Consider the following 17,781-nt stretch of genomic DNA (forward strand, 5'->3'; position numbering starts at 1 on the left):
TAATGATTATAATTATTTATTACAAATAAATGTATAGAGTTTCACATCTCTCAAAAATGGTTCCTGGGTTCTCATGAATGCGCAGGTTCTGATGTGGGAGAAAGGGCTGTGTGCTTACGTAGCCTGTCCATGCAAAGCTCATATGTCACTAAAGACTTTAAAAAATAGAATGGTCTCCTTCTGAACAAAGCCATTTAGTGTCAGGATTAGTAAAAGTGTAGGAAACAGGTTCCTAGACGTTAGGAGGGAATTTACTGATGGGATCTGCTAGGAGAGAGGAGTGTGAATCTGGAGGTGGCTTGGCCACGTGTGTCAGGAGGAGGTGACTCAGTCAGTTACTGTCTGGTTTTGACTGACATTGAGCGCCACAAGTGGCTTCCTGTCAAGCAGAGACCCTCCAGGAAATAGAAAATGTCACTTCCGGCTCAAGACTGGGAAGCGTGGCAGCCCCTCCCACGGGCAACATCGTCCTAACGTGTTTGGTAGCGGGCAACGAGGTGAGGATGTAGGGTAGGTCCAGCCTCCAGGCAGACCCCATCCCATGATGACGGACTCTATGAACGAAAACTTCCCAAAATGAAACGGGATGTGCAGTTAAATATTGGCACCATCTGCCTTCGTGGAAACCTCTTGTCACCATGGTGACGCTCTTCTCGGGCAGTCCCTGCCGCCCCTCCAGCCGCCCTCACTCAAACATTTCATAGTGACGCGTCTGTCTCACTCTGGGCACCATGTCGATGAGGAGCCTGCAGAAATGAAGACAGACAGGTGGTCACCTCGACACCAGGAGAACCTGGGGAAACTGAGGCTACTTGTGTATGTGTGTTTGTGTGTACTTTCCTGTGTGTTCAAGTGCATGGGGTGGTGGGTGCACATGCGTGTTTGGGGATGGCGGCTGTGGAAGCCAGATAACCTTGTCCATTATTCCTTGGTTGTTATCCTCCTTGATTTCCTGAGGCAGGGTCTCTCAATTTTACCTGGAACTCACCAAATAGGCGAGGCAAGGTGGCTGGCAAGGCGAGGCAAGCTCCACAGTGTTCCTGTCTGGAATCACGTGCATGCACCACCACAACTAGCTTTTTTTTTTTTAATGTGGGTTACAGGGTCAAACTCAAATAACTGTGTTTCCTCACCCGAGCTACCCCCGAGTCTTATCTGTGACTAATTCTGTCCACATGCCACACCACTGTCCCTTCAAAAGCATACAGCTCAATGGTTTCCCGGACATGTGTGAAGCTGTGCGCTCACCCACACTGCCTTAATTCCAGAACACCTTTCTCCTTCTCTGTGCACACTAATAGTCACTCCCCTTTTTTCTTCCACACCTCTTTCCAGACAACCAGTCGTCTGCTTTGTGACTCTGCTAGTGTATCTATTCTGGAAATTTCATATAAAAAAGTATATGGGCCGGGCGGTGGTGGCCCACGCCTTTAATCCCAGCACTCAGGAGGCAGAGCCAAGCAGATCTCTGTGAGTTCAAGGCCAGCCTGGGTTACAGAGTGAGATCCAGGTCAGGCACCAAAGCTACACAGAGAAACCCTGTCTTCAAAAACCAAAAACCAAACAAAACAAATACGACCACCTTCATTTGGCATGTTAGAAGTTCACCCACACTGTAAGGTGTACTGACACTCTCTTCATTTTGATGACTCTGTAATAGTCTACTGAATGGATACGCCATATCTATCCCTCTATCAGCCAACAGGGGAATTCGACTTGCGTGCATTATAACCAGAGCTGCTGTAGCGTTCATCTAGAGGTGTTGACGTTTATGTCTGTGTTCATCTTTACTCATTTATATACTAAGGAGGGAAATCACTGGGCCAAATGGTAACTGCATGCTTAGCATTCTGAGTATCTGCCAACTCTTAGCAAAGCAGCTCCACTGTGAGCATTCCCGGCAGCCATGTCTGAGGCCCACTGTCCTTGCCAACACTTGTAACTGTCTCTGAGTTTGAGATGAAACCTTTGTGGAAGCCAGGAAGCACTTAACTTTTAGAAATACAGCACCTTGACAGGAATGATTCCCTCTAAGGACAAGTCCAACCTAGATGCCATATCCAGGGAGTGTTATTGGGCTACTTCTTCAGTAAGTGGATCTCATGCTAAGATGACTTTAACTCCCTCCAGGGTGGCCCTTTGCATGGAGTAGGCCCATTTTAAATTTTTTTTACATTTTATTGAGTGTGTGTGTGGAGGTCAGTTCTCTCCTACCTTCAACCAGGTGGGTCCTGAGGATTGAAGTCAGACCGTTAGACTTGGCTGCAAGCACCTTTATCCACTGAGCCATCTCTTCACCCCCAGGAGTGGTCCCTTTTGTAAAGCCTTGCCAAGCCCAGGGCTGCCTCCGCCGCCCCCTCCCCGATTCTCAGCAGTACACATGGGCATCAGGCAACAGGAAGGATGCTCAGATGACGCTCACCTGGGCATCATGAAGACCAGAATTATAGCACTCTGAGGATGAAGGCGGGAAGATCAGAAGTCCAAGGTCATCCTTGGCTAAATAGTGAGCTTGGGGCCAACCTGGACTACCTGACATCCTGTCTTAACAATAATAATAATTTTAAACCTACAGTATAGAGGAAGGAAAGCGCCGTTTAGTGGATAAAAAGAAGGAGGGAAAAAGAAAATGAGTGTCTGAAGAGTAAAAGTCTCATCTCTCCCCAGAGTGTCTGCTTCACTTGTTCTACCTGTAGGCTATCTCACAAGGATCCATGCAGGCCTTTTCCAATCTCCTGAAAAAGGTCAGTGCTGTACAGCACTGTCCTCTGAGCATGACACCTACCACCATCATCTCCTCCTCCTCCTCCTCCTCCTCCTCCTCCTCCTCCTCCTCCTCCTCCTTTTGTTTTTTTGTTTTGTTTTGTTTTGTTTTTTGAGTCAGTTTCTTGAGTAGTTTTGGTGCCTGTCCTGGGTCTCGCTCTGTAGCCCAGGCTGGCCTCGAACTCACAGAGATCCGCCTGCCTCTGCCTCCCAAGTGCTGAGATTAAAAGCGTGCACCACCACTGCCTCCCAGCTCCACCATCGTCTTAGTCAAGGCAGCTACATCGACCCACAGCCAACCCTCGAGAGCTGGCTTGTTGACACTCCCTCAGAGGATGGGGCAGGGGTGGGTCATCAGACTCTCACCTGAGATCCCAACCACACACTAGCCTGCCCCACACCTCCCTCCCAGCTGCACATAATTCTGCCCCAGCTGCTTCCGTGTTCTTGGGTTAGGGGTGTGTGTGCTAGAGTACATAGACTATGAAGGTTAACTACAGACTATTCCACACATACAGCTGTGAGGAAGTCATCATCTACAATGGGGTGAGACATTCGATGGTGAGGCTGTTGGAAGGTCGCCCTCCATGCTGGTTAGGTGTAGTTTTGTGGTTGTTTTTTGTTTGTTTTTGTTTTTGTTTTTTGTCAACCTGACACAAGCTAGGGTCATCCATGAAGAGGGAGGGTGAATTAAGAAAATGCCTCCCTCATGTTGACCTATAGGTAAGTGTGTGTGGGTATTCTAGATTAGTGATTTATATGGGATGGCCAAGCCCACTGTAGGCATGCCATCTATCCTTGTCTTGGGTTCCATAAGAAAACAGGCTGAGCAAGCCAGGAAGGAGGAGCAAGCCAGGAAGCAGCATCCCTCCATGGCCTCTGCTTCAGCTCTTGCCCTGACTGCCCTCACTGATAGATTGTGACACAGAAGGATGAAATAAACCCTCTCCTCCCCAGGTTGTTTTTGGTCATGGTGTTATCACAGCAACAGAAAGTCATCTAGAAAACCCACAGGCCTATAAGTAGCTCCTCATCCATGCTCCTGTAAATTAGCCCAGGAACATGCACCAAGGTAGACGTGGGCAGGATCATGACTTTGGTCCATCTTCGGTGCCCTATCTGGGGTGAAGAGATGTCTGTTCACCTTTCCCCAGGAAAAACAAATAGAGCACTCATGTTCCTGAGACATAAAGGAAAAAAACGTGAGACCCTTCTTCCATTTCCTGTCTGGAGAAAGGGGTGGGAGGAAGAAGGGTTCTCAGAGCATTCCTGTCCCTTGGGTGATCAAAGATAAAAACAGAGCCGTACTTGACCCCATAGGCAAAGATGGTGAGGCCGATCAGGACGCCAATGCTGCCGTCCAGGTACCAGACTTTCGCGTTGTGTTTGAACACTTCCGCACTCAGAAGGATGGAGAAGCCCATCACTCCCCCAACAAGGGAGTTGAACCCTGTAAAGGAAGAGAGATCACACATTGATCTGATGTGGACATTTCACAGCCTATGCTATCAAGTATGTAGACTACAAAGGAACATAGTGGACCTTCATTCTGTAGAAAGAATCTGTACCTACACACTGCTAATGGCTTGTTTGTTCGAGTTAACCCTCAATCTGGATGCCATCCAAACAGCTGGCTCAGGAGGAGTTCAAGGCTCAGTGGTCTTAGTGTGGAGGAACCCTCGCACACTACACACACAGGGAAAATGATGAAGGAAAAACAGAGCCCAAGGGGAGAGACTAGATGGAGTGCCTGGCTGCCTTTGCTCACTCTCCCTGTTTATTTTGCCTGTGGGAGGTGAGCTGGGAGGCACATCTCCAGGCTGTGAAGCCTCTGTCTTCTCAGACTGCAGGCTGTCTGAAGATTCCCGTGGGCTAGGGAGACGGCTCAGGTGTGTGTACCCTCAGAATTGATGCCAAGCCAGACACGGTGGCATGGGCCTGTGGGTCTGTGATCTCAGTGTCCCTGAGGCAAGATGGAAGATAGGGACAGCTAACTAATCCTGGACACTCACTGGCCAGTGCAAACAAGAGACACTGTCTCAAATAAGGTAAAAAGTGAGGACCAACACCTGTTGTCCTCTGGGCTCTACAGGAATGCCCTGGCACACACAAGCACTCACATATTGAATATGTGTACGCGCATATACACATGGGGGGGATTTTAAAAATATAAATCAGAAAGACACTTCTGTTTCTTGTCACACCCAAACTCTTCATACACAGCCCCCTCTGCCAACCACTCCACCTCCTCCATGGGGGCCCTTGAGCCTACTGGAAGCCCTCCTTGTTGGAACCTTCCCAGGCAGCCTGCTTCCCTCACAGCATGCCTCCTCCTCCTCACAGTTTCGTTACTCTCACAGTTCTTCTCTCCCTAGCACGATATTTCTGCCTTTCTACGTTACCACCCCCCACTAGAAAACTAAGCTTGGGGACAGAAGTTTTGTCCCTTTCCTTGCTGTGTCCCATGTCCCAGAACCGGATGCTGATGTGGCTGCTAACACACCTTGCAGCCTGGCTCAGAAAAGGTAAGGCGCTGAAGTTCCCTAGTCAGCCACTAGATGTCGACCTAGTTCCACCGAGCCAGTCCTCACCAGTCAGCACCACGGACAGCCGTCGGAAGCCAGTGAGATGCTGCAGTGAACGCCACTCCTTAGCTTGACACTTGCAGGAAGGGACCTCTGCTTATAATGGCATAAGCTGACTCCTATTGGCTTCTCTTTCACAAACGCAGGGACTAGGGTCTGATTCCAATCTGCCCTGCCCGTGTGTGTGTGTGCGTGCGCGCACGCGTGTGTGTGTGTGTGTGTGTGTGTGTGTGTGTGTGTGTGTGTGAAAAGAGGTCACCCCCAGCTGTCATTCTTACATCACATTCTATCTTGGTTTTCGAGACAGTCACTGAACCTGAAGCTAGCTGGTCTGCCCAGGCTGCCTAGCCTGCCTCTGCTTCTGCCTCTGCCCCTGCCCCTGCCCACCAAGACTGGGATCACAGGGTCCTGAAAGGGCAGTCGCTCACCAGACCCAGGCTTCTGGCCTCACTTCTAACCTCAGAGATGGTCTACAGAATAAACCCTGCAGCTGGCTTCACAGCACAGCATAGCTGAGGCCATGTTGGGGATACCACTGGCCTGACGTTAGTGACTAGATTGGAATCTGTATAATTAATTAATAATCTGTGTAATCATTAATTCCATGCAGAACAGTCCAATAAGGTTTTTCATCGAGGTTCTGAGTATTTTCAGGTTGGAGAGGAATGAGACATCTGCCCCCTCTTATCAGAGGGTTTCCTGATTCCTCCAGACTGCCAGCTTTACTCCAAAAGCTTCCCAGTGGGACCTCTCACATAGTTGTCTCTCTTTTATTACTCATTTGTGCTCAGGGCTATTTTACCTTTGTAGCCCAGGCTGGCCTCATACTCACCAAGAATGGCCTGGAGCTGCACATCCTTCTGCAGATCTCCCAAGTACTGGGGTTACAGGTGTGCACCACCATGCCCAGTTTACTAGGTACTGGGAATGGAACCCAGATCTTCACTCATTTGAGCAAGCACTTTACCAACAGAGCTACACTCTCGGCTCTGCCTTCATCCTGATGGCACGTCTGCATGCTTACTGAATCTCTACAGCAACCAACCAGCTGGCCCAAGACCCACTAAGCTGCACGAAGGAGATGCCTGCCATTTCTCCCTGGCTCCACCATCCACCAGCTGCTGTCCCTTTTCCCTGGAGACCTGCTTCTTGGCTGTAAAGACACTTGCCCTCTATGCACACACACAAAGGACCTGGCCAGCTGAGCCAGTGGGGCCCAACTCCCACAGGGTTCCAATCCAGGATGCATCAACATCATGGGAACAAGACAGGGGCTGTCCAGCCTATAGGATAAGGTTTCTAAAATGTCACTTCCGGTCTCTTTGGGGGGAGAAGATTCTTGTCTCTGCCTCAACCAGAGGAACAGCCACAGGGCACGCATCCAAGTGAGGCAAGACAGAAATGCAGGGAAAATGGTGGGGGTGAGAAGAGAGAAGCCCCTCCCCCAGGCATCTGGCTAAGGCTTCTCACCAGCAGAGAAGCAGGAATCTCCTGGTAATTAACAGCTGCTTCAGGCTTCTCTCCCTTCTTAGCCACAAGCCTGGAATTTTCTGGGAGGCTCACCAGAAACCCCATTTCCAGGGAAAGGACATGTAACCCTCACCTCATGACTCCTAGTTTCATCTTATCAAGATATGGTCACATCCAAGGCATCTCCAGAGAGTCGGAAAAGAGGAAAAATGGGGGCAGTGCTTAGCAACCTTTTGAGATGGAACATGAGAGAGCCCAGAAGGGTCTACATGGCTAATGCTAAGACAGCCAATTACTGTCCCTTGAGGAGTTGGCCCCACACTGGGGCAGGCCTTACTCCCTTATTGTCCCTGGAGAATCACACCCCCACTGTCTTCTGAGCACCTTCACGTGAGCCTATATTAAAATACCTTTAATGAGCCCACCAACTCCACTTTATTACACCGGCTAGTTCTGAAATTCTTCTCCGCGTCAAAGCCGTCAGTCCCAAGTGGCCAGAATCAAAGTCCCTCAAAGTCTCAGAGAACTCCCCAGGCTACTGAGGAAGGCAGAATGGATATTTGTCTTCTCACAAAGGGACCCCCAACAATAAGGATAGCCAGGGCTCCTCAATCTTGACCCCACGCTCCTTCCAGAGAGAGAGGAAAGAGTTGCAGGTGGCTCCCTAAGCCTAATCAATGAACAACTGGAACCCGGATTCTGGACTGAGCAACGAGGAGCTGCTATAATTACTATAGCCCCTCTTGTCTGAGACACCCACTCCTAGGAATGGGGTTACTCCCATTATTCACGGCGAGTCACCCTCTCTAGCCATCCTTGTGGCCACCTCCTTGCTTCCCCAGGACCCTCTCACCACCTCAGCGGCCCCCTCCTTCCCTTCTATCCCCCACTCAAAACACCCAGAGTCATGTCTCAAGAATGTTTAAATATTTGATAAAACAGCCATACTTCTGCCCTTGACTCCCCATTCTCTGGGATCTGCCCCTGCTAACTTCCAGAGCCCCTTTCCATTGGGCAGGAAGCCCCTTCCCTGGAGGAAGCCAATCTGTGTTCATCTGCTTGGGAACGAACACTTCACCCCACCTACTGACTTGTCTTTGGTGTCCTCGCCTCCCAGTGTGAGCATGATGGGCAGGTTCGCTTAGGTGTGAATGGTTGTGTAGGCAGAAAATCAAACTCAGAGGGACAGAGGAGGTGACTCAGTCTGCCAGTGAGGACTTGAGTTCTACTCCGCAGAACCCGTGTAAAACAGAGCAAAACAAAAAGCCAGGCATAGTGGCATGCATGTATAATCCCAGCTCTGGGGAGGGAGAGAGCGGTGGATTCCTGGGGCTCACTAGCCAGCTAGTCTAGTCTACTTGATGAGAGACCTCATCTCACAAGCCAAGGAGGACAGTGACTGAGGAACGACCGTGACTGTCCTTTAGCCGCCACATGCATGTGCAATGCAGTGAGGTACTCAGTACAGTAGTGGGAAGTGGAAGGTTCAGTGAAGCCGAACCACAAATCTGCATCTGGAAGAGCTCTGAGGTTAAGGGAACACCACCCACAATGCCCTTCAGCCCAGAGAGATGAGGTCATATTCTATGATGGTCCACTTGACACAGCCTAGCATCAGTGGGCGAGAGAGTCTCAAGGAGGGGTCGTCTAGATCAGGTTGGCCTGTGGGTTTGTGGAGAATTGTCCCTATTGACTCAATTGTTGTGGGAATAATGTCTGAAGGGGGGCACCATTCCCTGGATTTGGGGCCTGGGCTACAGAAGAGCGGAGAAGCTAGCCGTCACTGACAAACATAAATCTATGTATTCTCTTTCCCCTTGACTGTGGGTGTGGTGTGATTAACTCCTTCAAATTCCTGCCTTGACCACAATGATGGATTGTGACCTGGAAGTATGAGCCAAATAATCTCTTTCTCCCCTAGGTTGGGTTTTGTCAGGGTATTTTTCATCACAGCAGTAGGAGGTCTTCATGATCATAAGCAGGTCTGGGGAATGGCTCTGACCATTGAGTCCACACTTAGGTGTCATGCTTTATCACAGTGGAGGTGGGGAGATGGCATATAGACACCAGGCCTCTGCAAGTCAGTAGAGCCTGAGGACCAATAGGTCCTCTTTGGAAATGACCATGGGATTGCCTGTGCTGTCCTCATCCGAGGGACTCAGCAGGTTGCTCTGACTACTCTGTGATACCCCGCCCCGAGGCACCAGGTGGCGACACACAGATGAGGAAGGCACAGAACCCACAGCTTAGAGAGACCAAGGCCCCATGAGGCTCTGCTTTCTTCTGCTATAATAACCTGGGCTACAGAGATGTCCCTCAGAGAAAGATTCAATCTCAACCTCCAATCCATTCAGTTTAAATAAAATTGGCTGGTGCTTTGGTTAAGTTTTGAGGCAGGGTCTCATGTAGCCTGTGCTTACTATGAAGCCAAGAGCAAGCTTAAGCTTATGGTTCCCCTGCCTCCACATCTCTAGTGCTGGGATGGCAGCTGTACACCATTATACCCCTGCTGAGGCTCAAACCCCAAGCCTTGTGCATGCTAGGCAAGCACTCTATAAACCTGGTTATGTCCCTAGCTCGATCTCTTTTCTCAATAAAAGGCCAGGTATGGTGGCACACACTCTTAATCCCAATGCATGGGAGGCTAAGATAGGGAAAAGGAAAATCGAGGGCCAGCCTGAGCTACATACTAGACCCTATCTCAGGAAATCAAAAGAGACCCAGTCACCTCTGCTCTGTTTTATGTTACTAAACTTAGAATGGTAGACGCCTGCCTTGGCGTGAGAGCTCCAACCATCATGAAGTAAGCAGTTTGGGGACTAGGGATGGTGGTAAACAGATCTCCTAGTTGTTGAGTTCACTAGCAAGACCAGCATCTACCAGCGTCCAGACAGCACCTTCCCTGTGTTGCTCAGGCCTCAGACAAGGTGTGCCTGTATACTCACCATCTGTGATAAGAGCTCTGCTCGTCAAGACCTTCCCCAGCATGAACTTCAACACCGCCAGGACGCTGCAAAGGATCCCACTTAAAATGGAGACACTGAACAGGAAATCATCCTAGAAGAGAACATTCCAGATTTTGACATGTCATCCCTTCCTAGAGCAAGCCTCAACCACCAGCTTTGTGCAAAGTACAAGGAACCGGTCAGTCATGCTGCCACCTGGTGGCAGCATAGTGCAGGTGGTCCCCTGTGTGACCAGAGTTGAGAAAAGATTATTCAAAATAGCCAGGCTAATATTTACAAAGCGATTATGTATTCCCTCCCTTCTTACTCTTCTGGTAAAACACATAGCAACCATTGATTGTCAACAGGGTTGGTCATAATGCCAAGAATGATGTCTAAGTGGTATATTCTACGAACAATTCCCAAAGCAGGCAATTGAGAATTTGGGGGTCACGTCACTGCCCAAGAACCCTCTCTCACAGAACCAACTGGTTTAGCCACAGGATCATTTCTGTCCACAGATACTTAAAACCCTATGTTTTTTTTTTTTTTTCCATTCACACAATTGAGATTTCAAAGATAGTCTTCAAGGTGGGAAAAAATGGTGCCTAAAAATAGTCACTGTTGACGTGATTTTAACACTTCCTGTAGGTGCTGCATTAACGTTTGCAAGCAAACGGGTGAGTCACATGTGCAGGGCTGGTGTCTTCATTGCTATCTCCTGACATCAGGCCCCCTGAGATCCCCTTTGAGCTCCCACACGCTGCTCCCCTGAGACACAGCACAGCCTCCAGGTTCTCCCGGATGAAAATGCAACACTACCAGCAGAGATCCAACACGGGGGCAGATACCCAGAGAGAAACAGGATCTTCCGTAAGCATTTTATTAATACATTCACTATCCTAGTGACAGGCACGGGGACAAAGGAGACAGCGAGGTTCGCAGGGCTTGAATCTAAACTAAGTCATTCTTCAAAGACCACCTCTCTGGACTTGGGGTTTCTGTGTAACATTAACACGTCTCCCCCAAGACACCCGCTATTTACAGAGGAAGCTCAGTGTGTGCTCACAAATTCTCGTTTACTCTTTCTTTTAGGAAAACCAGTTACCCCAAGATCACCAGCTCTCCTTGAACCTGGGCTGGACTTAGAGCCTCAAAATCAGCAGCTCCAACCCAGGAAAGGGAAAACAGGCGGCTGAGACAGCCCGGGTGAGAATGCTTGTTGTCAGGCCTGCTGACATGAGCTCCTTCCCTGGGGCCCAGGCGGTGAAAGGACAGACCAGCCGCCCCAAGTTGTCCTTGGCCCTCCACCCATGCTGTGGCAAGTGTACATGCACACTCGAGTGTGTGCGTGTGCGCGCATGCACAATTTAAAATGTATTAAATGGGCAAATGGTAACATTAGAGCATTTAAACCCACCAGACTTCATCTAACCAGGTAATCAAGGCTACCATCATCTGTGCTGATGTCACATGACCTGTGAGGCTGGGACTATGCCCCTATTGTGACTCACCCCCAAATCCATGGCCTTCATTTAATGTGAAGACTATCAAGCTAAAATCCCAAACTAAAATACAGCTTAGAAAACACCTGACCTCCATCGCTCATGTGTCAAGGTCTCTAGAGGCAAAGGTACATCAGGAAACTGTCACCAACTGAGCCCTGGGGAGGTGTGATAATTAAATATAGTGTGGCATCTGAGTGTAGGTTCAGGAACAAAAAGCATCAGTGGGAAAACTGAGAAGTCAAAACTGAATCCATACCTTGTCTCTAGCATCATGACCCCATTGAAGGGATGGATACACTGGGGTTGTGAGATACTAACATGGGGAAGCTGGGTGAAGGAACTGAACCCCTCGGTGCACAATGAGATGAGTCTGAAGCATCCAGGGTCGGGGAGATGTCTCAGTTGGTGAAATGTTAGCCCCTTAAGTGTGAGAGTCAGAGGTTGATCTCCAGAACCAACATAAAACAAGCCAGGTGTGGTACAATCCCAGAGCTGGGGAGGTGGAGACAGCTGGATCCTGGGGCTCACTGGCCAGCCAGACCGCTCTATTCAACAGGCCCTGACCAATGAGAGACCCTGTCGCAGAAGACATGGTAGATGGCTCCTGAGAAGTAAGATCTCTGGCCTCTACATACACACACACACACACACACACACACACACACACACACACACGCACACACGCACACACACGCACACACGCACATACACGCACGTACTCCTGCACACATAGGAATGCATACACATACAAACCTACATATACATACACCAAACACTGACCTAAAACATTTTCAAATTTGTAATTTTTTTCAGGTAACCAACCTCACGGCACTGTCACCTCCCGGTACTTGCCCACATGAGGACACAGAGAGGTCAGAGCATTTGTTTGGTACCTAGATCTTGTACTTTTCAACCCCAGAAGTGTGAGCCGTAAATTTCCCTTGTTGGTCAGCTACTAGGATGTTTGGTCGCAGGCTAAGACTCCTTGGTAAGGACCCACACGGCACTCTCAGGAGCTGTCATCACCTGCACAGGATTGGGTCCATCAACGGCCCCTCATGAAGGGTAACAAAATCTATAATCCCTTCACAGGTGTGCCTGGCAGCTTGTCTCCACCTGTGGGTAGTGGCCCCTTGGGGTCAAATGACTCTCTCATGGGGGTCACCTAAGACCATTGCAAAACAGATATTTACATTATGATTCATACAGTAGCAAAATGCTAGCTGTAAAGTAGCAAGGGGATGAACTTTCTGGCTGGGATCACCACAACATAAGGAACTGTATTAAAGGGCCACAGCATTAGGAAGGTTGAGAACCACTGTTCTAGATACTGTCAAGATGACAATCAGTATTACCACCATATATAGGACTAGTGACCCTCTTATGAAGAGACCTCAGAAAACTCCCTTGTCTCTCCCCTGTGTGGGGACAAGGCAAGAAGATGCCATCTATCTGTTGGTGTCTTGACCTTGCCTTTCCCCACCTCCAGAACTATAAGAAACAACATTGCTTGTAGACTGAGCCCCTCATCCATGGTCCTCTGTGGATGTGGCCCAAATGGTCTAAGACAGTGTCTGCGCCCTTGAGCTATTTGTTGTTCTGTTTTGGTTTGGTTTTGCTCTACGTGTGTATGTCTGTACCACGTGTGAGCCCAGTGTCTGCAGAGGCCAGAAGGCATTGGGTCCCCTGGAAGTGGAGTTACAGATGGTTGTAAGTCACTACCGAGGTGCTAGGGGACTGAACCCGGGTCCTCTGGAATAGCTATTAGTGTTATCAACCACTGAACCACTTCTCTAGCCTCTGTGTGGATTCAACTTTATCGTCAACTGAATGCAACCTAGAGTCATCAGGGAAGAATCTCAACTGAGAAATGGCCTCTGTGTGTGTGTGTGTGTGTGTGTGTGTGTGTGTGTGTGTGTGTGTGTGTGTGTGTGTAGAGGGAGACAGGCAGGGAAGAGAGGGAGAAAAGAGAGAGAGAGGGAGAAAAGAGAGAGAGGGAGGGAGGGAGAGAGAGAGAGACAGAGAGAGAGAGCAAAGAAAACCTTCTTCCATGGTCCCTGCTTGAGTCCCTCCCTTGACGCCCCTCAATGATGGACTGTGATGTGACCCAGAAGGATAAGCCAATAGACTCTTTTCTCCCCTTTACTTTTGGTCATAGCATTTCATCAAAGCGACAGAAATCAAACTAGGGCAGCGCCTGATCCACACTGGAGGACATCTTACAAGAAGCCACTTTGTCTACTCTCAAATGCCTCTTGCCTTCCAAATAGCATGTGACAGTGGTTGCTGATCACGTGAGTGGTGTGTCTTTGTGAAGAGCTAATAATGGACGAACTAATTTTCCAACTGCATTGGTCCTAAAGTGTGAAAAACAACACCTTAGCTTGGCAGAACAAGCAGCTGGTAGAGGAATCCAAGAACTCAGCAGATTCTAGTGACTGAAAGCACATTTCAGCTAGGTGGCAGCTCAGTCTGTAATGTGGTCCCCTTGCAAACAGGAAGACCTGCTTTCCATCCCCAGAAACCACATGGAAAAGCTGGGCATTAAGGTATGCTCTCATAATCCCAGAGCCGAGGAGGTGGAGGCAGGTGGGTCCCTGGGACTAATGGGCCAAACAACCTAGCCTAATGGGTGAGTTACAAGTTCAGTGAGAGACCCTGTCTCAAAAACACACCAGAGGAGATAGCTTCTCTCCTACAGTAAGGAGGGATTCTTGACCTCACACAGCAGCAGAGCTGGACCCAGGACTAGGGAGCAACTATTTCCTACTATAGTAAGGAAACAGACTTGGAGAATATGGGGGGGGGGGGGGAGTGGGAAATGGAGGGAGTGACCTCAAACCATTGGCAAAGACCAGTACTCTGAGTTCATCTCTCCTGGCTCTCCCTCACACCCTAACAAAGGCTGATCCCCCTCTTCTAGATCTTTCAGCCAAGACTGGAAGGTAGAGAAAATTACAGCTCTGCTTTTCAAACTCAAAGGCAATTAGGGAAGAGCTGATAAAACTTGAGCTAGGTGAGGAGTCTAGTGCTGACATGTGACATCTGTCATTGTGTGCTAGGTTAAGGACCCTGTCAGCCAGACCAGGTTCTCCAGTATGCTCTTCTCCTGGAAGATCCCAGGCCCCAGTTGTCACCTCAACTGACACTGTGTGGGTTGGTAAATGAAGGTCCCCATGAGATAGGATTCTCTATTTCCACAACAGATCAGAAGATACCAGCCCAGCCAAAGCTACTGGATGAAGCTGACCCCTTGGCCTCCACCTGATGTTTGAATTCTGCTGCAGCCATGCTGACCTCCTCCTGGTCCCTCGGGTGTGGACAGTGTGTTCCTATCCCCAGGCCTTTGTGTAGGCTCTTCTGCCTAAAAGCTCAGTGTGTCTTCATGACCTCCACTGTTCCTCCCATCATCTTCCTCTCTCTCTGAAAATATAACCTCCTCAATCAGGTGGTCCCTGGATGCAATCCTTCTCATCTTCAGATGGTTTGGCTCTTAAGTGCAGATGCATTTGAACACTTTGGTCCCTCGCTAGTGATACTGTTTTGGTAGTTATGGAATCTTTGACATGGATCCTTGCTGGAGGAAATGGGTCGCCAGGGGGAGGCCTTGGGGTTTTATAGCACAGTCCTACTTTCCTGTCTGCGCTCTGCTTCCTGGCTGTAGCCACAGTCAGTGTGACCAACCATCTCAAACTCCCACCACCACGCTTCACCACTGCGGTGGTCTGTGTCCCTCTTGGACTGGAAGTCAAAAGATGCCCTTCCTCCCATAAGTTGCTTCTGATCAGGCTTCCTGTCACAACAGGAAAAGCAAATAATATAGGGTCTCACAGTTTAGCCCAGGCTGGCCCGGAAATCACAGCATAGCCCAGGATGGCTGAGAACTCACAGTGTAGCCCAGGCTAGCCTGGAACTCACAGGGATCACCCTGCTTTGGTCTCTTGGGTATTGGGATCACAGGCATGGACTACCATGACCAGTTTCCCTGGAGTTACATTTTTTTTTAAATAATTTTCTCAAACACATTGCTTTACTTTTAAAATCAACCTGAATTAAAAATGAATAAAATTGCAAACCCAGCTCCTCAACTGCCTAACCACAATGTACATGTCTAATATGGCTATTGGTTGTTACTCCACCCAGCATACATACCCAGTACACTATACACACACACACACACACACACACACACACACACACACACACACCACACACCACATACATACCCCCCACACCTCTTTCCACACACTTACACACACACCTGGAGGTTTTACTGGATAGGACTTCTTAGAAACACATGGACTTTTCCCTTTGAACTTGACTTAGAGTAGAGAGTTGCTGTCAAGTGTTGTAGACAGATACAAGACATCTCTGCAGGGTTGGCTGCAGAGAAGTGACCAAAAAGAATTAACCAGACAGGACCTGTGGCTTTGAACAAGTCACATTGCTGAGATCGTCAGGGTTGATAATATTCTGCCTCCCAAATGTGCCTAGTGACTTTAGGTTTTTAAACATTATTACTCATTTTATTTTATTTTCCTGAGAAAGGGCTCATATAGCCCAGGCTTCTACTATAAAGCAAGGGGTGATCTTGAACTCTAACCCTCTGCTTCCATCTCTGGGATTGTGTGTGCTGGGACAGGCAGTATGTGCTATCATGTATGTTTTCTTATTGAGGCATAACTAACACACAATAAGACACAAGGATTGCAGGCCTTGCAAGATGGCTTAGCAGGTAAAGGCACCTGCTGCTAAGCCTGACTCTCCCTAAATCCAATTCCAGACCCATGAGAGAAGGAGGGGACTGACTCCCTCAGAATATCCCTGAACTCCACATTCTCACTGTGGCTCACATGCCCCACCCTACACTAAATAAATTGAAATATAATAAAACACTTTAATATAAAGAAGATTTAGAGACTGAATCTGATTGTGTCAGTGGTAAAATACAAATAAATCCCCCCAAACACCCAGAAAGTTCCCTCATGTCCCCAACTCAGTCCCCTACAATTGCTTTATGACTTCAAGCCCATATATTAATTTCTTCTATTCTTGGATTTTATACAGTTGGTCACATAGTATGCATGTTTCAATCTGAATTCTTTTTTTTTTTTCTTTTTCTTTTTGATTTTTCAAGACAGGGTTTCTTTGTGTTGTCCTAGCTGTCCTGGAACTCACTCTGTAGACCAGGCTGGCCTTGAACTCACAGAGATCCACCTGCCTCTGCCTCTGCCTCCCGGGTGCTGGGACTAAAGGTGTGCACCACCACTGCCCGGCTCTTTTATCAGTGTGGTTTTGAGATTCCTGAGAGATGCTGCAGTCTCAGCACCTGGTCCTGTGTGGTCCTAGCACTTATTCTATTGGTCTCAGCTCTGGCCACAAAGAGTTGGGTTTGTTAGGTTTTTGTTTCATTAGTTTGTTTTTGTTTTTTGTTTTTATAATTCCACCTAGGCTCCTTGTGCTTAAAGCATTTTTTTCCATTTAGGTTCCCAGTGGAGAAATTGTTACTACAAGGAGCTAACAAATGGGAGGGCAGCTGGTAGGGTCTGTATTAGAGTTCTTTAGAGGAACAGAAATGATCACACACACACACACACACACACACACACACACAACATACACAGAATTACATTCACACATATATATACATTATGTATACATACATATACACACATACATATATATGTAAATTAGATTGGCAGGCCACAGTGACCAGCTACAGTGACCATCTGCACCTATGTAAGACTGAGAACCCAGTAGCTGCTCAGTCCAGGAGGCTGGCTGCCTCGGCAGTCCCGATCTGAAGTCCCGATCTGAAGACCTGAAGGACGCCTGAGGAGCGGCTGGTCTTAGTCTGCTGGGGAAGCGGAAGAAGCTGGTTCTGATAACAGGGAAGGACAGTGGTAGCAGTGGTGACAAGTGAAGGCAGGGAGCACTTCCCATTCCAGGAGAGGTCATCCGTCTCAGTTAACCCCTCCTGGAGACTCCCTTACAGTCCTGCCCAAAGGTCAATTCCAGATACAATAGATCTGACAATCAAGAGTAACCCTCACAGGGTCTAGGGAGGGTTAACAACGCTTCCCTTATTTAGGAGGCCAGAAGCAGAGGTCAGAGAGAAAAGAACAGAGATGGAGGCTGGGCTGCACTGCCTCAATCAGGGCCAACAACAGGCTCTTAGGAAGTCGGTCCAATGGCCTTGGCCATCAGTGTGTCTCCATGCAACCCCGCCTCTTCCAACTTGATATCTAACATGGAACTCCACCCTCTCTCACCCCGCCACCCAACCACTATCCCGCCCATCTATGCAGAGTGAGGCCATGTGATTGCATCTTCTCCATGATTCTCATCTTCCTTTATATATTTTCATACATCGTCCAGGAAGGCCAGCCTTTTGACATTCAACACTATTGGCCGTCTACAAAGCTCAGAGTTTCGTGTTGGGCCACATTCACAGCTGTCCTGGGGCACAGGTGTCCCGTGGGTTGCAGGACACGACACTGGCCGGCAGCA

At 48.7% G+C, this 17,781-nt stretch overlaps 1 protein-coding gene across 1 annotated transcript in view; it reads right to left on the reverse strand.

The window, feature by feature from the left end:
- Positions 1-17,781, reverse strand: part of Tmem163 (transmembrane protein 163) — a 174,270-nt gene continuing 156,489 nt past the window's right edge. Inside the window, exons 6-8 of the mRNA XM_036202745.1 lie at positions 9,764-9,875; positions 4,072-4,213; positions 1-746 (exon numbers count right to left, since the gene is read on the reverse strand). Coding sequence (XP_036058638.1) covers positions 686-746; positions 4,072-4,213; positions 9,764-9,875 — 315 coding nt within the window. The 3' untranslated portion in view covers positions 1-685. The remainder of the gene's footprint in view (positions 747-4,071; positions 4,214-9,763; positions 9,876-17,781) is intronic.

Source organism: Onychomys torridus, chromosome 11 (genome assembly GCF_903995425.1).
Source record: "Onychomys torridus chromosome 11, mOncTor1.1, whole genome shotgun sequence".
Taxonomy (NCBI): domain Eukaryota; kingdom Metazoa; phylum Chordata; class Mammalia; order Rodentia; family Cricetidae; genus Onychomys; species Onychomys torridus.